The sequence below is a fragment of the Carettochelys insculpta genome, chromosome 2 (genome assembly GCF_033958435.1).
Source record: "Carettochelys insculpta isolate YL-2023 chromosome 2, ASM3395843v1, whole genome shotgun sequence".
NCBI classification, from domain to species: Eukaryota; Metazoa; Chordata; order Testudines; family Carettochelyidae; genus Carettochelys; species Carettochelys insculpta.
The window spans coordinates 145,829,017-145,854,637 of record NC_134138.1 but is presented as its reverse complement, the minus strand read 5'-3'; the positions used below and the strand labels follow the sequence as shown (position 1 = coordinate 145,854,637).

Sequence of the window (25,621 nt, the reverse complement as noted above, 5' to 3'; positions counted from 1 at the left end):
CTGGCCTTTGTGCAAACTTCATAGTGGAAGAGTAGTTACTGCCAGCCTGATAAAAGTAGAAGAGAGCTTTTCTAGGACTACATGGGATATAAATACCTCTCAGCTCCTCTGGTCTGCAAGAAGAGTGTTCTCTTTCCCCTTGACCTTGGCCCAGCTGTTTCCTGCTTCATCCCTCTAAACTTTCTCCCTCTTCCCTCTCTACTGACTGGTATAAGGAGAGTACTTAAAGGGCAAAAACCCTTTTCTGTTGGCCAACCAGACAAGGATGCACTGCACAGAATTGTGGTGAGAACAACTTCTCAAAACAGAACTTATTTTTCTCTATTTTCTCTCCATTAATACCATTTTGCTAGTGTTGACTAGGATAGTAACCTTCCTGTTGCCCAGAGTCGCAATGTCAAACATTAGATGCTACCGCAATACAAACCAAATCAGCAGCTTCCAAGATCTTACAACTGAAATATAAAATGGAAAAAAAATGGTGGCTATAATAGGCATGGGAAGCATCACGTAACTGAGATAATTATAGTAAATGTAACATGCTGTGATCATTGCTTATCACTGTCATATGTTTTAAAGGTGTTACAACAAAGATGGGTTTTACGGAGAGCTTCAAAGGACAACATTTCTGAGATTGTTATAAGAACTCCTCCTATGCCTAGAGGGAAACATGGGAGAGAACACAAAAGCCGTGGACAATTTGACTTCTGTGTGCCAAAACTGATCTCTATTTCCACTCCAATCATGTTCAGTTTCTTCCCACCCCCCCCCCTTTTTTTTTGGCTAATTCCTGTTAATTCTTCAGCAGCAGCAAAATCATCCATCCTAACCACTGCTCAAACTCACATCCAAACTGTGTTAATCTCACATCTCGATCAGTGCAAACTTTTGTCATTTCCTATTGTCTCAACTCTTTTTCTCTCAATTTATTCATGATACAATCTGACTGGCTTGAAGTCGACAGGAAGATTAATATGATAATGCATACTTCCTTAAAATTAATTCACAGAACCCTATTTTGGCACATATCCAATGCATAGAAACATTGGGTCTCTAGGAAAGTGCTTGTACCCAAATGACTAATATTGCTTAGATGGAAGAGCAGATTACCTCCAGACAGAGAAATTTAGCACAACTTGACTTACTGGGCAGTTAAACAATGTGCGATATTTTGGAAAAGGGGGATTGCAGACATATTTGAAAAGTTCTGGTCCAAAATTTTAGAAATCTTTGATTAATTCTAGCAGATGGAAGTCGCAGTGTTGTTCTCCTTCCCTGTTCTTTCTCTCATTCCTTTATGGTTTTGCTGAATATTTATTTTTGGGTAAAACTCCAGTGTGTATATTTAAAAACCACCACCACCACCACTACAGACAAAAAACTCAAACCCCAAAATAATGAAAAAAACCCACCTAAACCCAACCCAACGATAGAGTTTCTCAAGTAATTTCCTCATTAACACTTCAATTTTAGTAGTCCCTTTCAGTATTTTCACTAACTTCCTATTACAACCACATCAAATTCTAGATCATCCCATTCAAAGCCTTGCACATCTTATCCCTACTTGTATATTGATTCTCACCATTTCCCTATCCCCCATCCTTCTACTTTTCTCCTCTTACTTCTCCCCCATCCAAGTTATGGCTATGTACAGTCACTCAAGTGCCTCAACTCTTCCTCAAATTTTCTCCTTAAACCCACTTCCAAATTTATGAATCCTTTATGAGTCTCTCTTATATCTTTCTTTACCAATAATCTCTGTACACCAGAGTTTATTCCACTGAAACCAATCAGATTATTTCACTTATGTATCTACTTAAGTGTTTGCATCACCATGACCTCAACCTTCAATATTTTGGTTCCTCCCCCGCCTTACAGTTGTTTTCTAAAATTTGACATACTCTAGTTGTTGTAGTGTTTAAAAGCAGACATTTATAATTTAATTCATTACCCAGTTTAATCTGAAGTTGCTATATCACAGTTTTCCAAAATCTCAACTGGTTTTAAACCAGTTTAAAACATTTCAATATTGTAACTCATTTAAGGTTACTCCACCCAGATATCTAGTCTCAATTTCCTGGATTACTGTCACTTGCCTTGTCTCCAGTTAAGTTGGAAGATGCATTTGCATGTATTTATGGTGATTAAAGCTTTACTTACATGACTATTCAAAATTTTACAAGTTACATTGTAGTTTCCCCTTTCCAAAAAAGGACATCAGTTAAAAATATTAAGCAAAAATTCTAAGAGGAAGTAACAGACATGAAAGCAGCATGCCACTAGATGAACCCTCCTACATAACATTAATGTTCTTTGAATATTCTGAAGACAACTCATATGACTTGATGAATAACAAGAAGTATGGCATATTCTGTGCATATTGTTACTTAATATATAAATCCAAGCAAGAATCTAAACTAAATATAGTACTTCTAAGTCTTGACATAGATTATTTCTATACACAGTACAATGAGTATCACCTTTTTAGCTTACTTGCCTCTCTTTGGCGATTTCTGCACAGGCCACTTCCTTCGGAACTGGCATGCTAATACACAGAGTGAAAGATGCTTATGAGGCATGGATGCAAATTCCCCGTGCCTCATTAGCATAATGCCACCTGATCTGGAGTCTGGAAGACCGTTCTTCTGGACTCCAAAATGCCATGCAGAAGTGCAGCCCCTGGGGGTCTTCTGGACGGAAGTTCTTCTTCTGGAGGTCCCTTCTTCCCAAAAGCACGTCCTTCCGGAAGCCGCCCCCCCCCCCCGCAGGGCCACGCTTCTACACAGCGTTTTTGGAGTCCGGAAGAACGGTCTTCTAGACTCCAAATCACGTGACGTTATGCTAATGAGGCACGGAGAATTTGTATCCGCGCCTCATAAGCATCCTTCGCTCCATGTATTAGCATGCCACTTCGAAGTGGCCTGTGTAGAAACGGCCTTTATGTTTGACTTTGTGCTCCATGTTGAATAGGCTGCAATTTTTGTTGGGCCTCTGCACTATGTAACTGAATCTGGATAGATCTGAAGAAGTGGGTCTGTCCCATGAAAGCTCATCACCTAATAAATTATTTTGTTAGTCTTTAAAGTGCTACACAACTGCTGGTTTATTTTGTGCTTCAGTTTGCGTAACTGAATGGGCATAATGATGAAGTGTATCTTCCTCACAGGCGTATAGTGAGGCATCAGTAGGATTCCAAGATGGTGACAATGTGTCACTCTAAAGACTAACATTCACTCAGTGACAATTGATGGAAACAGCTACATGGCTTGAAAGATCTTTTTGTTTATGAATATCACCATGATCAATCATCATAAGGCTTCATGGTCTGTTGTCATGCAATTTTTAAGTTCTCAGAGGCTGCATCTATACTACCCCTCCCTTTTGGAAGGGGCATGTAAATTCAGTGGATCAAAAATGCTAATAAGGCACTGATATGAATATTCAGTGCCTTATTTGAATAACAGCCACTTGCCCTGTTGAAAATGCTGCTTCAAAACGCAAAATAGCTATGTAGCTGGAGTTCCTTCGAAAGTGGCTTCAACACAGCTGTTTTGCATTTTTTTGAAGTGGTGAATGGCTGTTATTATGCAAATGAGGTGCTAAACATTTAAACCAGTGTCTTATTAGCATTTTCGATTGGCTGTATTTACATGCCCCTTCCAAAAGGGAGGGGCAGTGTAGGCACAGCCAGAAACTACCTTTTTTTTTTTTTTAACATTATGTATGATACAGCCATACCACTGCAGGATGGGGTTTCACAGTTAATGTTGATACAGTTCTTTATACATACAGAAAATTTTTCCATCCAAGATTCTGCAAGCACTAACATAGAAATAATGAAGTGTAACATTTATTATTACTTATGCTACAACCTTCTCCAGAAAAGACACTGTTCGGGTGTGAGGGAGCCCCCAGTGAAATCACACCCTATGCAATGGTTTTCATAAATTTTACTTTTTCCTTTGTTTTCTGCAGAAACTACGCTTTCATTTTTTTTAAACTGAGATCTTATAGTTGCAAAGACAGCCTTCCAAATATAAAACAATGCAAGGCTGCCTTCTTGAGTTTGCAAGCAAAAACAGTAGCTGTAGGAAACATATGAACTACATGGATAGCTCGCAAACTGTGGGTTGGGCTCCAAAAGTGGTTTGCAACCCCATTTAAACAGAGTAGCCAGGGCTGGTGGTATACTTGCCTGGGTCCAGGGCTGAATGCTGACTCCCCCACCACCACTCAGGACTGAAATCTGAGGGCTTTAGCCAAGGCAGCAGAGCTTAAGCTTCACACCTGGGGTTATGTTGTAGTTTTTGTTGTCAAAAGAGGACATGATATTTGATATCAATGATATTTGAGAACCTTTTTACCACATCATTCACTCTAATGTGGTGTTAGCTTAGAAATGTAGTGATAATTTAAACAATAGTAAAGTACTTCAGCTGTTTCTCAGCTTTTATTGAACTAATACGGGGAAGCTTTTTCTTTATCTTTCATTCTGAAGCTGACCAGAGTCAACAACTCTTGTTCTTTGCAAGAATTCCCATTGGTTAAATTTCCCAGCTGACACCAACATTCTTCATGTTCTCCATCATTTTAAATAACATTTTTCTGTGTCTTCCTTATGATCTTAGTTCTGTAAAGAGTTACTCACTTTGTGCAGTTAAACTATGTTTTTTTGAGATGTGTACCCCTGTAGGTTCTGCATGCTAGATGTCAGTGTGTCCCTTTGTCAGTAATTGGAAATTTTTGCTGGCACTGTGTGGCTGCACATGCACAGTAGTCATTTCACAGTGCCATTAGTGTCTGGACACTGCATGCAGCACAGCTCCCTCCACTTCTTTTTTACCATGGAATCCCATAGACAGATTCCAAAGTAAAGGGTAAGAGAGTGAGTGGTGGAGAACCCATAGGGATATATATCTCAAAGAACCCTCATTGGTCCATTACAAGGGGATCCATTGTAAGGGCTGCTATCTCTCTTACTTGTCAAGCCAATGTAATTGCTACTGAGAATGCCATCTTCATAGACATATGGAGAAGATGGCATGCAGCTAAGGGTTTGAACAGGGCTCTTGTAAAGCTTTAGAGAACATGGTTAAGGCTCCAGGGTCACATGTGGTCCCAGGACTACTAAGTCGATATGCTGGATCCCAGTCAGGAAACATTTGGTAAGGTGATGGGGGAAAAAAAACATCTATATGTTCACAGAATGTTGTGATAGCAGCTAAATGGACTTCAAGGGAACTGAGAGAAATATATGACTCTTTAAGGTCAAATAAATATTCAAGTATCACGGAGAGGGGTGACATCTGGCAGTACTGGCACCATGAGAATAATTTCCATTTACATGCGTCTTTTTAGCTGTGGGATGATGGCTGTTTATTAATACATGTCTTACTCTGTTGGAACCAGTCTCTTTAGCATGATAGAGCCATGGAGCAGCCAAGTTTTGAGGTGAAGTATTGTTGGATTTGAGTGTATTATGTACTTTCAGTGTTGTGGCAGGAGAGCTGGCTGCTGTGGCAACAAGTAAGGCTGGCAAAGGGCAAAACTGTAAGGAAAGGGAACCAAGTCTGTCCAGGTCAAGTTTGTACTAAGAGGATGAAGTGCACTTGTTTTTTACATATCTTTAGAATTATTTGGGAATGAGCTAGAGGGGAGGAGGCACAAAGGAGTGATGCAGTACACATAATAAGGAATACATCCACAAGAGACCTGTGGTTGGATCATGCCTGTAACAGAATTGATGGCATTTGCAATTCTTGCAGGTTGCAAAGAGACTGATATGCAGGTATTCCCACTTGTGAAATATTGTATGAATGACTGTGGGGTTCATCTCCCACTTGTGTATCTCACAGAAATGGTGTCTCAGACTACCAGCTATGGTGTTCTGAGAGCCTGACAGGTAAGCTGCTGTAGGTGTAATGTTATGTCAGATGCAGCAGTTCCATAGTTTTAGGGGGTCCATGCAGAGAAACTGGGATCACATCCCACCCTGCTGACTGATGTGGAGCATACATGTGGGAACATCTGGTGAGAATTCATACAGTTTTTTTGTACCAGTGATTGAAAGTGGTGACAGACATTACGGACTGCTCTGAGTTCTAGGAGACTGATGGGTAGTTGAGACTCTTGAAGGGACCTCTTGAATAGCATGGTAATCTAGATGACCGCCCAATCCCACAAGGGAGACATCTGAAGTGGTAATGCACCATGAGGGTTGGTTCCTGATGAAAAGGGACTCCCTGTAGCACATTTTGCACTTGTGTCCACCAGTATAGGGACGTGTAGATAAATTGTGCGAGCACAACTCTTCAGTTTAGTCCATCACAGGAAGGAATATATATTGTAGTGAACCAGCAACACTGGAGGCAATGCATTTGAAGTGTAGCATATATCACCACACAGGCTGTGGTTACCATGTAACCCAGGATTTGGAGGCAGGTTGTTGTGGTGGTATAGGGGCTGAACTGGACTGTGGTAATGAGTGTGTTATGCATGTCAAATCTGCATTGGAGAAGTGTTGTTTTGGTCTGTGTAGAATCTAGGAGTGTTCCTATAAATTCTAAGTTTTGAGTTGGTTCCAGGGTTGATTTCTAGAGATTGAACAGCAGGCCTGTGCACTGGATGAGAACCATCATTGTTTGCACCATGTTCTCATATGCAGTACTCTTAGACAATCATCGAGACAGAAGATTATTATCACCCTTGTCATCAGAGATGTACTGCGACTCCTGTCAGTAACTTTGAAAAGACAGGTTGAATGGTAGTGTTTGGAGGTCACCATGAAGTGTAGGAAATGTCTGTGTGTTGGGTGATCCATGATGTGAAAGTATGTGTCTTGCAAGTCAGAGACTGAGAACCAGTCTTCCTTGTCTAGTGCTGGTATAACTGTGGCAAGAGTGACCATCTTGAATCTATGGTTGCACATGAATTTGTTGAGTCTCTTGAGATTGAGAATCTGTCTCCATTCCTTAGTTTTTCATTCATGTAAGGAAACAGATGGAATATAAACCCCTCTTCAATAGTGAATAGGAACTGCTTCTACTTCTTCTATTTGAAGGAGATACTGCACCTCTGAGCATAGAAGATGCTTGAGAGAGAAGTCCCTGAAGAGGCACAGGGACAGAGGAATGGTTTGAGGGGTTAGATAGGAATAAGAGTATTTGGACTGAAAAATCTCCAAGTCCCACTGGTCTGATGTTGGCCCAAAGCTTGGAAAAAGAGAAGCAGGCAATGGCCAAATAGGTGGTTGGAAGACACCTGGTTTTCTGGCGCTGGGGAGGGGTTGCTCAGACCCTTCACATCAAAGCAACAATTTTGAAAAAACTGATGAGGCTCTTCTGTTGCCATTGCTCAGGCTGCTGTGTCAATCACATCCATAGTTACTTGCAGGGTTGTGTATGATATAGCTTGGCCCTCTAGCATGATGGTCTGTAACTATGGCCATTTCATTCTGAGAGATTATTCAAGTTTTTTTTGATTTGGCATAATTAGCATGGTCATAATTGGCCAATGTGTGGAATAGTTGACAACTCAGTTGGAGAGTGCAGAAGTAGATCTTTCATCCGAACAAATCCAGACATTTATGGTTCTTGCCTCATGACATCGACTGAAACTGGGGTTGTTTTGCCTGGTGATATACACCATTGATCACCAGAGAACTGGCTGTGGGTGGGAGAAAAGGAGGTCTCTTTCCCTGACTGGGACAAAGTTATTTCTGTTTGTCCACTTTTTCGTAGGGTGTGCAGAGGCAGGCATTTGTCAGTTCCATAATGGCCTCATCTATTGGTAGGATGCTATTTGTACTGGCCAATAGCTGAAGGATTTGTAGGAGCCTGTACTGTTTTTCTTGCACTTTTTGTAAGTCAACCTCCTTTGGCACAGTCACCCTCTTAAACAGCTCCTGGGATTGTTTCAGGTCATCTGTTGGTGGTGGTGTAGATGGGATCACTGCATCATTTGGAGAGAAGGGAGAGTTGTTTAAGGGTGACACCTCATTATCAGTGGGGCCCAGTTCCTTTTTCTCCCTGGGGTCTTCATTCCCTACCTTGGATATTGTGTCTTGAGTCTGAAGGTGGAGGCAGTTATTTAACTGCTCATTTAGCTGGAGTGGACAGAGCTATGTGATGGTGCCTACAGCTTGTCCTCCCATACAGTGGTGATGAGGGGTATGGCCATGGATGCCCATATCAGTGCTGGACTGCCCTCCTATGTGTGGCTGTCTTGGGACTGAGGTCCCAAGGAGGTTTCTTTCAGTAGGCAAGGAGTGTTGAGAGGAGAATGGATTCTCTTGCCTGCTTGCTCCTGCCTCACTGTCTTTGAGGGAGGTGGCAGGGGACAGAAGTGGTTGGTCTGTCCTTCTGCTGAGTAAGACAAAAGCTAACGGGCTATGAAGTGAAACTAATACCAGCCATGATGCAGGGGATCCCATCACTGTGATTTGCCCAGGCTGAAAAGCAGTGAATGACAGTACTGCAGTTCTGCATGCTAGGAGCAGAATTCTACATCCTTCTGATGAAGGAACTCTCAGTACCAAGGACTGCTTTGGCAAACCATGTTTAGATCCTGACCTGGTGATAATAGTCAGTGCTGACTGTATTTTCGGCATCAGTAGCAAGGTCTGTGTCAGTGCCGGTGTCATCATGGTATGTGCTGGCTACAGTGCCAAGTCACATGTGGGTACTCCTATGAATGAGACTTTACATCTTGGTTTCAACTCAGCATGTTTCTGCACTGCACCATTTGCGCTGAGGCGGTAGAGGAAGTGTCCTTTTTCTCAATGGTGCTCACTCTCAAGAAGCTTTGGAGGGCAGAAATCTCACTGGGAAAGCTTGTGTTTTGTGAGAATTCTGATCTGACAATGCAGAGGCTCGCTTCCTGGAGCTTTGCATGTTAGGAGCAATGTCTTCTGCCCACAACATGCAGTCAGTGGATGCCAATGGTGCCAGGAGACAGCTACTGTGCATGACTGGTGCGGCCAGAAATGCTAGGGAAAAAGTCTTTCATCCCCAGTGTGAGGACATACTGACAGCTAGAATGGAACACTCATAGGGACAGAACTCAAAGAATTACTATTTGATCAAGTATTCTCCAGCAACTGTGCCGTAACACACATAACATAACCATCTCAGTCAACACTCCCTCAGCTTTGTAGCGATGGGGACATCTGCATCATGGTTTGTAATGGTTTCACTTCAGAGCCTATAAGCTTTTGTCTTACTCAGCATCCAAGTGAGAATCCTCATTTTAGCAGTGTTAAATAGTAGTAGTTCTCTCTTCCTTGATGGTCAGATTCATACCTGTACGTCACGGCTGGCCTAATCAAGGCTTGGCTCTTTAATTTACCTGACATTGTCTTATAGAGAATTCCTGTCAACCCCCTTCATTTGTACTAACAGCAGCTAATGCAAACCCCAACATTCACAGTCCCTATCATAGCTCAATATTTAACACTGTTGCACAACAGATTCTGATTTTCCTGCTTCTCATTGTCCCTCTTAATGAAACTCCCGTATTTTCTGTTGTCAACTGATTCATAAACCATTTTCTTTTAATGCAGGCCTTCATCATATAGCTCCCATATTTTAAAATAATATTTCACAGAAGTATAGTGTCCCTTTTTAAACATACAAATAACTATTTATTCTAACAATTATTTGACTTTTTTGGGTTCTCAATTTAAGATCCTGGGAGGAGATCTAGGAACAAATGAGTGGAAAGGTCTCTTTCCCCTTTTCATTATTTGCTCCCTCTTGTCATCTTTTCCTGGTCTATTACTATCCTGTACAGAACCTACCTCCCTGTTCTTAGTACCCTTCCTTTTCAGAACTTGAACAAGGTTTAAGAATTCATCAACATCTTAAATAACTAACTTCAAGCATGTGAGTAGTTCCCATCTGAATTCAGTGAAACAACTTAAGTGCATAAAGTTACACATTTTACTTGACTGGGACTACAGTGTTCAGCAGCTTGCAGGACTGAGTCTGAAACGAGCATTAGGTTTACATATTAGAGTAATATATGCCTATACAAGAATGATCCTAAGAATCCTTTCATGTCAGTATTTTAATGCAAGTTTCACCTGTTGGTGTATGCTGATAGATGCCTAAAACTAATGAACATGAACCAAACTACTGCTTTTAAACTATTTTTGACTTTGGGCAAACTGCTGCACTATTTCTAAAACTGTGACAAGTTAATGCACAAAGTGCCATACAGCAGCTGTAAAAGCAGATGCTTCAACCCATCACGGTCACAAACCCTGGCCAGGAGATTTAGTAGCAACACATTCTCTGGAAGTGACTAATGGTCTCATGCTCTCCGTTTGTACCTAGTCATCTGCTCAAGCAAAGACCCATGAAGTTTTTCTCAGAAAGGTCAGCTGATCTCATGTTACTGATTTAAAAATCTCTAGGTCGTGCTGGAATGTTTTAAATCACACGTACGTGTTACATTATATATATATAAAATGTACACATACACTCCCTACTCAAATTTACAGCCATGACAAAGCAGAACATGACATGACAACTGGAATACTGCACACACAAACAAAGAGTTAGCAATTACACAGGTTAAAGCCTTCCTATTTTCCAGGAACCATAATCACATCTGCTTTGAGCCTCTGCAGGTTTTGTGGATTAGAAGATGCCAGTTAGGACCTATTACTCACGACAATAGAGTTGAAAGTTACATTCTTACAGAAATATAAACAAACTAACATAGCTATCATTGCATTCTTTACACAAATCAAAAGTCAGAGCTCAGAGAAGTTCCCTTCCAGCTGTTACTTAGAATTTATCAGCTAGGTAGTTTATAGTTGTAATATTATAACTAAACACCTTAGAGGCCAAAGAACTTTTCCTGTGGGTTATTAATATTAGTTACAAAACCTGAACGAATGAAAGCAAGTTTGCAAAGTATAAGTAGAAGAAAGTGCACTTCTTTGTAGTCCCCTTGGTAGAAACAAAACTAGATATTAAATATCCCTGGGGAATGAGGATGAAGGATAGTAAAATATGCCAGATATTTAATCTGGGGCCGGCATCTGGCCCTGTTTTGCTCCCCCAAGCTGGGCTGAAGGCAGCCAGCCCAACTCTGAGCCCACCCAGCTAGGCAGCAGGAATCCAGCCTTGCTCAGCTGGCCCCAGATAGTCAGCAGGCCCCATAGCATGCTAGTTAACTGGATGTCGGATAACTGAGCTTTTACTGTAGCGTGTATAAACAAGACAGATAGCAAGGGAGAAGGGAAACCAATTCATAGAGAGAGCAAGTAATTTGCTCATGTCCCACATAAATTCAGCAAAAGAGCCAGAAATGTAATACAAGTCTGTTGACTCTCTTCCTACTGCCATAGACATTGGACCCTGTTGCCACTCAACAATAAATGTATCCCTATTTTTGGTAGAATTGATGCTTTCAGTGACATGGGCAGTTACATTTCAAATACTTTTCAAAGCACTTATAGTTGTTTACTCTTCTTGTGCAGAAAGCAATTAGAGTGTATTTCACAGAACCATAGGCATGCAGGACTGGAAGGGACCTTGAGAAGTCATCAAGGCAAGTCTACTACGCTGAGCCAGGAGGGCCACGTAAACTTAGGCAGGGGTGACATGAAGGGAGTGGATGGGGGGGTGACATACACCCTCCCCATTGTCCCCCTCCACACACACACTCACAACCAGCACAGCTCTGGAGGATGGGCAGGAAGCACGGTGGCAATGGATGGGGGTGGAGCCAGGGCATTGGCCTGTGTCCCCCTCCAGAACCCTCCTCACCAGTAACAGTTGAACCTAGAGCATCCCGGACAGATATTTGATCCACATGTTCTTAAAAACTTTCAATGACAGGGATTCCAAAACCTCATTTGAAACTTATTCCAGCGCTTAACTACTCATATGGTCAGAAAGTTTTTCCTACTATCTAGTCAATCTCTGTTGCTCCACAAGAAGCCAATTATTTCTTATCTTACCTAGAGTTGCCTAGTAACAGATCTTTACATATTTGAAAGCTTAGGTTCCCTCACAGTCTTTTTACTTAGCATTAAACATGCCCAGTTTCTTGTAACCTTCCCTTGAACATCAGGTGTTTTAGAATTCTATAATTTACGTAGCTCTCCTTTTAGCACATTCCAATTTGTCCACATCTTAGAGCGTGGTGCCTAGAGCTGGACACTGTATTCCAGTTGAGGACTTACCCAGTGCCTAGTAAACAAGAAGTAATTGTCCTGCTCTCCAATATATCAAACTCCTGTTAATACACCCCAGAATAAGGATATCCTTTTTCATAGCTGCATCACATTGCAGAATCAGATTCTTTCCACAGAAGTACTATCATTTATTCAGTTATTCTCCATTCTGTAGTCATGAACTTGATTTTTCCCTTCTAAGTGAAATACTTTGCCTTTGTCTTTGTTGAATTTCATCTCATTGATTTTGGATTTATTCTCCAAACTGCCAACATCCTTTTGACCTCTAATCCTGTCCTTCAAGGTACTTGCAACCCCTCCCATCTGGGAACATCTGCAAATCTGGAAAACATACAGTCCACTCAGTTATGCACAAGTCACTAAAGAAAATATTGACTAATACTGAATACAGAACCCCAATAGAAACAGCCTGTCAGCTTGAGGGTGAACCACTGAGAACTACAATCTGTCAATGAGTTATGCACCCATTTCATACTGATTTCAGCTAGAACAGATTTCCCCATTTTATTTATAATAATGTCATGTGGGACTTATTAAAGTTAAAACATAACATACCTACTGCTTTCTCCTTATTCAGTAGATGGCAACCATGTCAAAGAAGAAAATTAAGTTGTTTTGAAATTATTTGTTCTTGAAAAAAATGCATGATAATTATTCACTATGCCACTGTTATCCACTATTTGCTTACAAACTGATTGCTCAATAAGTTGTTCCAGTATCTTTCCAAGTATCAGAGGTCGGATGACTGGTCCAGGTTCGCTTTATTTCCTCTTTTAAAGATAGGTATTATATTTCCCCTTTTGCAGGCCTGTGGCACCTCAACTGTACTCCATCAGTTTTTAAAGGTAAACTGCTAAAATGGTTCTGAGATTGCTTCTGCTAGTTTCTAAATACTCAAGGATGATATTTCATGAGGTGCTGCACAGCTGAATACATCTAACAACTACATATTGGCTATGTCTACACTAGCCCCAAACTTCGAAATGGACATTTACATGGCCATTTCGAAGTTTACTAATGAAGCGCTAAAATAAATATTGTGTCTCATTAGCATGCGGGTGGCCGTGGCACTTCGAAATTGATGTGGCTCGCTGCCGCGCCGCTCGTCCCGATGAGGCTCCTTTTCGAAAGGACCCCGCCTACTTCAAAGTCCCCTTATTCCTGTGAGCAGATGGGAATAAGGAGACTTTGGGGCTCCTTTTCGAAAGGACCCTGCCTACTTCGAAGTCCCCTTATTCCCATCTGCTCACAGGAATAAGGGGACTTTGAAGTAGGCAGGGTCCTTTCGAAAAGGAGCCCCATCAGGACGAGCTGCGCAGCGGCGTGCCGCGTCAATTTCGAAGTGCCACGGCCGCCCGCATGCTAATGAGGCACTGAATATGTATTTCAGCACTTCATTAGTAAACTTCAAAATGGCCATTTACGTGGCCATTTTGAAGTTTGGGGCTAGTGCAAACACGGCCATTATGTTTAACCTGTTCTTTCCCTATTCCAGCTTTCATTCCTTCCCATTTGCTGTGAACTTCTGATAAGCATCAGAGGGGTAGCCATGTTCGTCAGTATCTGATAAAGCAGGTCTTTGCCCATGAAAGCTTATGCTCAATAAAATCTGTTAGTCTGTAAGGTGCCACAGGACTTCTCGTTGTTTTTTCCTGATAAGCATACCCTCTCATTGAGTCTTCGTTTATATCACTTAAAACCATAAATTGTGGGTCGCATGCTTACGAGTAATGGGTGAGAGGGGACAAATGGACCCTCCATGTTGGAATTGTATTTTGGATCCTCTGGTCTCTTTGCACAAGTGAAACTACAACTTTTTCACTATCTTCCATCAGTTCTTGGTAAGAATCATCAGCTAGAATTCTCTGATAGTCAATATTTTGTGACTTTTTAGAAATATATTATTGAAACCCCTAACAGAGGATAAGACACTAGGTAACATACATACATATTTTGACTATGATGAAGTGTCTGTCATGGCTATTGGCCTGCGGAAACTGCTATACGGAATCATTATGAGGAGTAAAAGTTAGTTGCTTGTAAGTTAATTTTAAATGCAACAATACATGACAGTTTAACTGGAGAAGTGAGCCATGAATGGGGCAAAATGTATACAAAGAGTAAGAAATAAGGCAGCTTTTACCTTACACACAGTTGTTACTTCCTAAAGGGTTATTGGTTTTAACATTTTGGCCGCTCACATGCAGAAAATACAATGCAATTTATGATTCATATTTTCCCCTTCCATCTAAGGAATCCAATTCACTTATTCCTGGGGATACATGGATGATTTGTTTAACCTCCTACTTCACTTTAAAGGTATTTTAATATGGTTATTAATAAGGTCTGCATTTAACATATATACAGATAAATTTAATTACCAACACATTTATTTCAACTTGAAAATGCTAAATTAACATTGATGAAAATGTAACAAACTAGTTGCTTCCAAAGCTAAATTTTAGATCAGCCCCTTTCTTGGTTCCTCTCTTACAATTTTACAATCCAATTTAAACAAACAGTAGATCACAGAAAGAAAGTCATCCATAGGCACACTAAACAGAAACACAGTGCCCTTTTCCAGCAGTAGGAACTACGAAGCTGTCAAGAACAAGCTCTACCAAGCTATTTGTGTCTCTGACATTTAAAGACTTATGTTATCAGGACTGTGGCTAGGAGAAATGACTTACTAGAAATCAAGTTATTTTGTGTCACTCGCTTTTTTAACTTAAAATGCTATCTGAGAGCTAGTGTGCTTTTTACAGCATAAAAATCTCTCTAAAATCATTAACTAATCCCCAGCATTGCAAGGAAGTCTATTTCAAAGACTGGAAACTAAGACAGATGAAGTGACTTACTATAATTGCAGATTAGATTTAAGTTAGAGTTGGGATCAGAATTCAAGAGTTTCAAGTTCTTCTATGCTATTTCAAAATATATAAACTATATATGAAAAAGCTATAAAAGTAAATTACAGTACCTTCTACCTTGTCCAAAGTCCTCACCTTTCAACATTTCAGACTTTAAAAAAATCTATACCAAACCGTTAATCCAGACAAAGATTTTCAACTGTTTGTGTTTTAAAGAAAAACAGACCAGCACTTTGCTTTGTGTGCGTCTGAGCAAAGTGCTTTTTGCCCAGAGAGTATATGTTTATACACATCCTTAAGCAACTGCTTGTCTTGAATGAAGTTCAGAGAATGTTCTATTTTGATTGGTTAATTCTATAAATAAATAGGTTACATCTTACTACAAATACCATGACAGGCTGTTGGGTTTTAAGTACAGCCCCAAAACAATTTTTTTTATCATCATGTGAGAAGGACTCACCAGACAGTAATTAACCTTTGTTTACCTACCTCCACTGAAGCTCCCCCACTTCCTCTCTATTTTCTTAACTCTAACTAAGCTCAAACCAAAATGATAGAAAGCTACAGTATCTGGAGTTTATTGAGAACATCTCCAGTCTAAAAATCACATAGAAAACACTGTATAGTTGGTTAGAAAAAAAGTCACTATAATTGTCATAACATCTAAAAACTATGAATACTGGCTGCCTCTACTGCACAGTTGGCAGACACAACATACTGTTATTTTCACTCTCCTGAATCTAGAAAGGCCACAAAACAGTAGGGCTATGTCTACACTAGAGATCCGTCAACTGAAGTTACTGTTGTAAGGGATTTCCTGAAAACGTGTTTGTTGAAAGACCATGTTTACATATATAAGTAGATTGAAAAAGCAATCCGCTCTGTTGACAGAAAGTGGCCATATGCTCTGGTTGCTTTGTTGACAGAACTGAGCCTGGAAGACACGATTGCATGGATGCCAAACCCTTCCAGAACCTCTGGCCAGGCTCCCCATCAAAGCCCCCAGCCCATAGTCCCTGCTCAGGCTAAGGCTTGCCTACCTCCTTGGGAGAAAGCAATGCTGTTGCAGGGCACTCTAGCCATCTGTGAGACACCCAGGTCTTTCCTAACCGCAAGTATGCCAGCGCAGCCACCCCGGCTCACCCTATACTGACAAACAGCTGCTGCTGACATTGCCAGTGATCCTGCTGTCTGTCTTCCATCACACCTGGGGGAAAAAGCCTGTCAGCTGGCTTGTGGTGGATGCCTGTGAGGCCCCAGTGCCCTGCCCACCCTCGCCGGCTCAGGTGGGTCTGGAGGAACCCCACCAGCTTCGATCAGCGTGACCAGTTGGTCACAGGGCAATGGGATGACCAGCTGCAGCTCCAGAACTTCCAGATGTGCAAGGAGACTTTAATGGAGCTCTGCACTTGGCTCACCACCCTCCAATGACAGAACACCACCATGTGGCCTGCCAGCCCCCTTGAAAAGTGGGTTGCCATTGCCCTATGGAAGCTGGCCACCCCAACAGCTACTGCTCTGTGGGCAACAAATTCGGTGTTGGGAGGTCCACTATTGGGGTTCATTCTAAAGCAGGTAAGGCACTCTTGGGCTGCAGGCCCTGCATGTGTGTGGGGGGGGCGGGGAGACAGAGGAAAGAGAGGGGACAGGAGGAGGAGGATCCCACTCCAGGGGGAGCCTTGGGAGGCAAAGGCAGAGGTGTGGGGGGGAGGGATGGAGGGAAAAGCCTCACCCTCACTCAGCCCTGATGCCACAGGCAGGGTGAGATGGCAGATACCCAGAGAGCTTAGGGGTGGGAGAGGATGGGAGGGGACAGGGGATCCCTCCAGGGCCCAGGGGTGATCGCTTCCACAGTCTCTCATTGTGGGTCTCTGATCTCTTCCCTCTGTAGGAAGTGAGAGCCATTAACATGCTCCTGCTCCAAAGGCTTGTGCACTTCACCAACCTGGATGCCTCATGGCCAGCTTCAATGCCCTTGGCTTTCACAATTGTTTTGGAGTGATTGGTGGGACCCATATCCCCATACAGGCTCTGGACCACAGCACAGCATGGTACATCAATTGGAAGGGTTATTACTCCATTGTGCTGCAGGCCCTGGTGGACCACCACAGAGAGTTCCTGGGCATCTATGTCAGGTGGTTGGGCAACTCTGGCCTTGGCCACAGGATGGAAGTGGGTACCTACATCCCTCTCCGTGAGATGGCCATCTGGGACATGGACATGCCTTTTTGAATGATGGAGGGTGTGGCCCTACACCAGGCACCTGGACACCACCCAGGAAAAATTTAACATCTGCCTCAATTGAGCACACTACCAGGTTGAGTGCGCCTTTGGGTGCCTGAAGGCACAGTTTTATTACACCCTTACATGGCCAGATATGGGGAACCAGAATGTCTGCCATGTCGTTGCTGCCTGCTGTGCCCTCCACAATCTTGTGGAAGAAAAGGGAGACCTCGCTCCCAGGATGAGGGCTAGATGGCAGAGGCGCCTATAAGCAACTGTGCACAGCTCTAGCCCACCAGGCAAACATGGATGGAGTGCATGTCCAGGAGGCTCTATGGAAGAGCTTTGCCTGCAGCCCCCAAAGCAGGTAGCGCAGGAACCTTGAGTCCACAGTCCTACACCATCCACAGCCCTACACCATCCGCACTTCTCCCCTTTTTCCCCCTCAACGCCCCCTGAACCCTCCCCAATAATGAGACACATGGGGATATTTTACTAAACTGGAAATAAACATAACTGAAATAAACCTTAGTATACAGGGAACTATTTACATATGTACATTGTGGAGGGGGTCAGGACAGGAGGTGGGGGATATCAACTTGGATGTGGGGGGCTCAGGATGGGGGGCATTAGTTCAGGGAGGGGGTGGAGGGCCACAAGCCCACAGGCAAGCAGGACCCTGAGCAGCACCCGGCCGTGGGATCTCCTCCCACCACGGGTTCAAGGTCCCCCATCAGGGCTGGGATGGGGCTGGGAGCATGGGGAGGTATGGATGGTGCAGGAGCAGGGGCAGGCTCAGCTCTGCAGGGGGAGCAGGGGGCTCTATGGGGCAGTAAGGATAGGCAGGATAGGAGAAGCAAAGGGGACCAGGGGGCTATCATGGCCATTGCCCACTGCAGGGCTTGCAGCACCACCTGAAGCATGAGGCCAGGAGAGGGAGCAATGGTGGTGCTGAGGGGAAGGAGGCTGTGGGGTTAGATGCCTGGGACGTCCTGTTCTCCCAGATGGTGAGGAGGCGATTGATCTTGGCCAACCACTCATCCAAGGCCTGCATATGCTCCCATCACCATTTGTGGACCTCCCACAGCCATTGTTCCAAAAGGTCATTTTGCTGCTGCAGGGAGGCCATATATGCCCACACGGCATCCTCTTTGTGCCTGCAGTCGCCCCCCCTTTGCCTGTGGGCCCTCCCTGGCGGTGGTGAGGTGCTGTCTCTGTGGAGTGCCACTCCTGGGGTGGTGGGCTGGCCCTGGCAGCATGGTGGGGCTGACTTGGCCCTTGGATGGTGCAGCTGTAAGGAGAGAGGGAGAGATGGTGAGACCTTCCTATAGCACAGCCACCAAGAACCTGGCTCCCATGTGGGCAGCAACCCCTACCCTTGGGCCATGGGATGGGGCTGTACTGGGAGTGTACTGCCCTGCTGCACAGGAACCCCGTAGCTTCTTGGTGACCAAACTGACCACTGCGCTCCCGACTCCTCCATATGATGAGTCTGTGGCCTGGTGGGTGTGTGTTGGTGTCCAGCCACAGAGGAGTTCCAACATGGGTGGTGGGTGAGCCAGGCACAGCCAGGCCCTCCCTGGTGCCCACCCACACGCGTGGCCTGTGACACTGTCCCTGGGGTGTGGCTGTTGCCTGTCACCTCCAGGCATGCCTGAGAGCTGAGAACTGCACCCCTCAGTGGTGTGTCTGGGGTTGGATCATCGAGAGTGTAGCTAACCTGCTACCAGCCGTAGCAGGGGCAGGCGTCCCCCATGGGGCCCTTGGTTTGTGTGGCCCCCGGATGGCACTGGTACTGGGTCTGGGTAGAATGCGCACAAGGGTGCACATGTTCGGTCCTCAGTGTGGGTTCCCACCTGAAACAGCCTAGGAGGGCTCGCAGCACGTCCTGTCTGCACCTCCCACCCCCACGTGTGCGATCCATGAGGCACGCACCAGGTGATCCCCTGAAAGAGGTCCAAGGACATCCTAGATGTTGCCTCACTGGCGGGCCCCAGATCCAGGGCAATGGTCAGGGTCCTCTGGCTGGACTCAGTCTGAGAGTGGCTCCTGCTGGGGCTCTGGTGTGCTTCCCAGCTCCTCAGACTCCAGCTTCATTGGTGGGGTCCTCCTCTGCTGTGTCCATGGCCTCTCAGCTGGGGCTGCAGTCCTCATTCCCCAGGAGCTGATTGAGCTTGTTGTAATACAGGCAGATGGCTGTCCCTGCCCTATCTCTGCCATGCATCCGGGGCTCACATGTAGCTCTAGCAGAGTGCCTTCACTTTGGTCTGCACCTGCTCCAGGGTGTGGGTGGCGTGGCTGCACTCCACCATGGCTGCAGCAAAGGCAGGTGTACCTCAGGGTGCTGCTGCAGTTGGATGTGGGGAAAGGAAGGATGCCCTCCTCAGCCCAGATGGTGAGCACGTCTCAGAGCTGTGGCCCAGGCCATGAGAGGGCCCGCTTCTTGGACCCTGGACTGGGTCCTGGGACCCCCTGGATTTGTCCCATGAGCGTCTCAGGGGTCTCAGACTGCCTTACCATTTTTGTCTGTCTGGGGACTGGCTGCGAGGGTGTGGAGCTGGGAATGTGGTGACCCTGCTGCTTGGACGCTCTCAGCTTCCTGCTATAGGGTTTCTGGGGCTCCCTGTGCCTTTAATGAAGCTGGAGGCAGAGAGCTTAGACCTGTGACTGTGGCAGAGAGGGCACCTCCTGGGTCCAGATGGCCTGAACCACAGAGGACCCCTCTGTCAACAAAGAGGCCCCCCCAGAGCATCTACATGGCTTTGTTGTTGACAGAAACAGTCAACAAAGGCCTCCTTCCTCAAGCTGGAGAGGAAGGATGCTGTCAGCAAAAGTACTGTGTTTTGTCAACAGACTGTTGACAAAATACATTTTGTCTGTAGACACTCCCTGGGTTTTGTTGACAAAAGCCTCTCATGTAGACATAGCCTAGGAGTTCAGGAGGGAAATGAATTGGAAGATCTATATTTCCAGTTAGGTCACTTCCTTCTTGTAATGTGCATACAGGTTATTTGATTCTGGGTGTACCTGTGAGAGTGTCAGGTCAGTGAAATTGCTTCTTCACAGTGTTGCTTTTTTCTGTGAGAAAACAGGTACACACTATGATTTCTATAGTATCCTTATGGAAGATCTCTATTTATGGATATCAATACATAAAAAGCTGTTTTCCAGAAGGGGAAATAATAAGTTTAGATATTCCCCACCAGAAATAAATGTTTTTGGGAATAATAAGTCTTAAAAACTATAGTTTTCTTTTGAAGTATCTGATCAAAAGAGGGATAATGGATAAAGCAAAAATGAGGCTCTAGGTTCTCTTTATAAGGATTCTGAGGTTTACAAGTATTAAGTAGTACAATGTTGACTAGAAAACTATTTAATTTAAAACAATAAAACTAAGGAAAAAAGGAATCATATGCTTTTAAAATAAAGAGATCCTAAAGAAACAGATCTCTCATACCTAAAATGATCTAAATTGAAAAAAAAAAGCTCAGTAGCTCAGATGGGACATACCATGAGAGTCTGGTTACTTCAAGTTACAAAAGCTAAGCTAAGGTAGGCTGGATAAATATTTGAATTAGATACCATGTACAAGTCTCAGAAAAATGACTTCAACTTGCACTTTCTCTAATGTTGAGGTATGTAGGAAAGGGAAGCTTCTGTTTTCCCTGTCCCCAACTTTTCAGCCAATTTCAACTTCCTTCCCTCTTCCATTCTTTTACACTGACTCTCCTTAGTCCTCAGCTAGCCAAGTCTTCTTTCTAATCCATACTCCTCCCTCCATCCCTACACTGCAGATGTTGAGGGTCCAGCAGGCTTAGGTAGTTACAACACCCCAATAATCCATTTTAATTGCACACATTAGTAAAAGTGATGCTGCCTTACATATAGACCTGTTGCCTATGAATATTCAGTCATAACTGCTTCCTTAAATGACCAAAAAGTGTATTGCTTTTTGATCCTGTTAGACTACATAAGACAGATGGAGCTGGATTCCTTTCTGGCTTTCAACTCTTCAACAAAATTGTTAACTAGGTAATAGAATCTGGCTGCCCGGGGTCACCCTGCCCGCACTCCTGACCACGTTGGGAGTAAGGTCAAGGAGCTGCGGCAGGGTTATGCCCAGGCCCAGGATGCGGCCAGCCGATCTGGGGCCACCCCCGCCACTTGCCCCTTTTCCAGGGAGCTCAGGGAAATCCTGGTCCCCCAGCACACCTCCTCCCCGCCGGCCACTCTTGACACCTTGGCCGATGAACCCCAGTAGGCCCCGGAGGTGGAGTCCACCCCGGAGGCAAGCCCCGCACCCCAGGGCCCCCCCAGGAGCCCACCCCTGGGATGCCAGAAGAGAAGGAGGAGGGGGAATCCTCCTCCAATGATGGGGGGGCTCCACATCGTGCTGCCGTCCCGGAGCTCCAGCAGGGCGTCCACCCAGAGGGTGTCCCCTGACCGTGGGAGCGGACCGTCAAGTACGTACCCCCTCCGGTGCACACCCCCGGGGTTGAGGGGCGGGGACAACAGACATGACCAGGGCCCTCCACATGCCCAGATGACCATGGCCCCAAGGACAGCAGTGGCATGTTCCTCAGAAGAGTGCATCAGCCCGTGCCCCCCAGCAGGATAGTGCCATGCCCCATCCCTGGGGATAGGGGGAGCAGAAACTAGGGTCCCCCGGGAGGAGGGGGTGGGACACCCAGCAGCAGCAGCAGCAGCAGCAGCATCTCCCGGGGACGTGGATGGGGAACCAGCAGCAGAGGAGTGGGGGGACAAGGGCCATGGCTCGGGGGCCACACACTAACGGCTGTCTCCACTCTTTTTCCCCCCGTGTTCCGCAGCTGCACCATCGGAGGGCCCGGAGAGCGCCGGTGAGGTGTCAGTGGTCCTGGACAGCCCACCGGGACCATCGCTGCAGGCCAGCCCCTCGGCAGAGCACCGACCAGCCCCAGGGCGGAGCCGACGGCGGACCCAGCACCACCACCGGACGACGACGGACCCCCAGCTGCTGGCGACACTCCGGCGACAGCTGGAGGTATCGGAGCAGCGCCTGCGGGTGGACAAGCGGCGCCTGCAACTGCAGGAGCGGGTGCTGGCCTGGTGCCAGGAGGCATGGGGGGCCTTTATGCGCACTTTTGAGCGCATTGCAGACTACCTGGCCCCTCATGCCGCGCCGGCCGCCGCTCTGCCCACCCTGCCTGCTCCACCCGCTGCTCCACCCGCCGTCCCACCGCCGTCCGCCACCGAGAGGGACCTGGGGCCTGCTGATACCCACCGGCCATATCTGCCGGTTTGCCTGGCCCCCAGCCAGCCTCGGCCAGGGCTGAGGCCGAGGCGAGGGTCGCGTCCGCCAACCCCAAGAGCTGGACAGTAGGGGGTGTGGGGCCCAGGATGTGGCCCCCCCTCCCCTTTGTACATATACCCATTATTTTGTATATAGTTTGTATTAGACCCCTGTTATTTTATGATACCTGCCCCCCATGTAAATAGTTCTCCCCTTCCTTGTGTTCCACTATTTATCATATAATATATATATATTTGTAGTAATAATAAGAGAATTCACCATTCTGTGGTTTCAAGAACAACAGGTCTATTTTTATTTGCAAGAAAAGTGGGGGGAGTGTGCTCTTGGGTGCTCTGTGGTGTGGGCGTGGGGGCAGGGAGTGTTGTGGAGGATGCGGGGGGTGCAGTGGGGAGCCTGCCAGCGTTCACCCCATGGCCTGGTCAAAATGGGCCCGCAGGGCCTCCCGGACCCGGGTCCCCTCGGGGTCCACCTGGCGACTGGGGGCAGCGGGTGGCTGCACGTCAGCCCTGCCAGCCTCCACAGCCCAGCCCTGAAAGAATGCCTCCCCCCTTGCTCTCCACCAGGTTGTGGAGTGCGCTGCACGCGCCCCCAATCTGGGGGATGTTGGTGGGGCCTGCATCAAGGCGGGTGAGGAGACACCTCCAGCGCCCTCTGAGGCAGCCAAAAGTGCGCTCGACCACCTGGCGCGCATGGTTCAGGCGCGTGTTGAAGCGCTCCTGGCTGGCTGTGAGATGGCCCATGTAAGGGTGCATGAGCCAGGGCCGGAGGAGGTATGCCGCATCTGCGATGACGCAGAGGGGCATGGTGGTGTCCTCCACAGCGATCTCCTGCTGGGGGATGTAGGTCCCCACCTCCAGCCAGTGGCACAGGCCCAAATTCCTGAATACCCGGGCATCGTGGGTGCTGCCAGGCCAGCCAACATAAATGTCCAGGAAGTGGCCCCGGCTGTCCACCAAGGCTTGGAGGACCACCGAATGGTAGCCCTTCCTGTTTAGGAAGCGTCCTCCGCTGTGCTCCGGAGCTCAGATGGGGATATGGGTCCCATCCAGAGCCCCGAAGCAATTTGGGAAACCCAGGCTGGCAAACCCCGCGATGGCGGCATCCGGGTCCCCAGGTCGCACGAGCCTGTGGAGGAGCAGGGCGTTGATGGCGTGGACGACCTGCAGGGGAAGGACATGGGAGAGCACCAATGAGGGGTGTGCAGGGTGTGTCTGGCCCTCCCCCCCTCCAGGGCTCTCCTCCACCCCCAGGGCTGCCTCCCCCTCCCTGTGGGTCCTCTTACCTCCATGAGGACAGCCCCGACGGTGGCCTTGCCGACGCCAAACTGCTGGCCCACGGATCGGTAGCTGTCTGGAGTGGCCAGATTCCAGACAGCGATGCCGACCCGTTTCTCCACGCTGAGGGCATGCCGCATGGTGGTTTCCTGGTGCCTGAGTGCGGGGGTGAGCAACTGGCAGAGCTCCAGGAATGTCTGCCGGCTCATACGAAAGTTCTGGAGCCAGCGGTCGTCGTCCCACTCTCCGAGCACCAGCCGCTCCAACCAGTCGGTGCTCGTGGAGTAGCTCCACAGCCGCCGGCAGCATGTGCAGCGGGGGGGCAGGGGGGAGGACAGAAGAGTCTAGGGTTGCTTCCTCCTCCCCTGGGGGCAGCTCCTCTTCCACAAATAAAAGGTGATCAGCTGCCTCCTGCATGGCATCGATCAGGGCGAGCACTGCTCCTGCAGGGGCAGCTGGGTGGACCTCTGGCTGCTGCTGCTGCTGCTGCTGCTGGGGGTCCATAACTGCTTCGCCGAGGTGTGCGTGCCTATGGCTCTGCAGACCGCGTGCTGTGCAGGCTGAGTGTGTCTGGGAGGGGCCCTTTAAGGGAGCGGCTATCTGTTGTCCCGGAAGTGCTAGTCCGCCCTGTGACCCTGTCTGCAGCTGTTCCTGGCACCCTTATTTCGATGTGTGCCGCTTTGGCGTGTAGACGCTCCCCTGCAGCGCCTACTTCGATGTGGTGCTGCCCAACGTCGACGTTGAACGTCGACGGCACCAGCAGCCCTGGAGGACGTATAGACGCTATTCATTGAAATAAGCTATTTCGATGTAGCATTCACATGTAGACGTAGCTCTAGGGATGTAAGATTCTGTTTAATTAGTTAACCAATTAAATGCTAGGTTTAATCAGTTAACCTTGTGTTTCTCAAACTGTGTTCCATGTAACACTGGTGTTCTGGGCAATATGAATGTGTGTTACCTGAAAAAATGTCAATGTTAGCAATATTTTTTCTTCTAAAATATTAGATAAGAAATTATACATGTATCCAAAATACTAAGGTATTTGAAAAGTATTAATATTGTAGGTACATTAATATTTTGGCTGAAAAAGAGATGCAAAAACACTCATCCCATTTAAAAACTGTCAAATATTACTTATTTTCCAGTAGCTTTCTGTAAAAATAACTAATTTATAAAACCACAAAATTTAAAAATATTTTCCTTATGTAATTTGTTTTGATTTTCTTTTTCATAAAAAAAGGTTTTTTTAAGCTTTAAGGAAGGACAGTCCTGTTTTGAACAATATCATCCTTTAGATTTTTGTATAAAATAACAAACACTAGCCATCCTTTTAGCTGTTCTTTTGATGTTTTGTTTGGGGTTTGTATTTAATTTTTATACTTAATTATAGGGTTTTTAATTTTTATTCTTTGTAAAATAAAAAACATCTAAAAATCTAACTCTTATATCAACTTCTGAGCATTATGTACAGCAATTTTTTGGTATGTAACACCCCTGCCCCACTGAGACCAGCATGTATGTGTTACATCAGTATATTCCAAGCCCAAAAGTGTTCCATGGCCCAATTAGTTTGGGAAATGCTGAACTAATTAAATGAGTGAGGGGGTGGCTGATCCAGCCTATCCTATCCTATCCCATCCCATCCCATAGCAGCTTCCTCCTCCCACTGTGGACAGGTGATGGCATTAAGAACTGTCCTCTGTGCGGTGGAAGGCCACCAGTTGGGGTATGCACCCTGACCATACTCAGC

General features: G+C 46.0%; 1 protein-coding gene across 2 annotated transcripts in view; it reads right to left on the bottom strand.

Annotated features, from left to right (window-relative positions):
* Nucleotides 1–25,621, bottom strand: part of RETREG1 (reticulophagy regulator 1) — a 163,107-nt gene that overhangs the window by 77,637 nt on the left and 59,849 nt on the right. The window contains exon 1 of one of the 2 annotated variants that reach the window (XM_074987825.1): nucleotides 15,189–15,391. The exons of the other annotated variant lie outside the window; for it this stretch is intronic. Within the exon in view, the coding sequence (XP_074843926.1) occupies nucleotides 15,189–15,223 (35 nt within the window). The 5' untranslated portion in view covers nucleotides 15,224–15,391. Of the gene's footprint in view, nucleotides 1–15,188; nucleotides 15,392–25,621 lie in introns of those variants that run through there. 2 annotated transcript variants of the gene reach the window in all.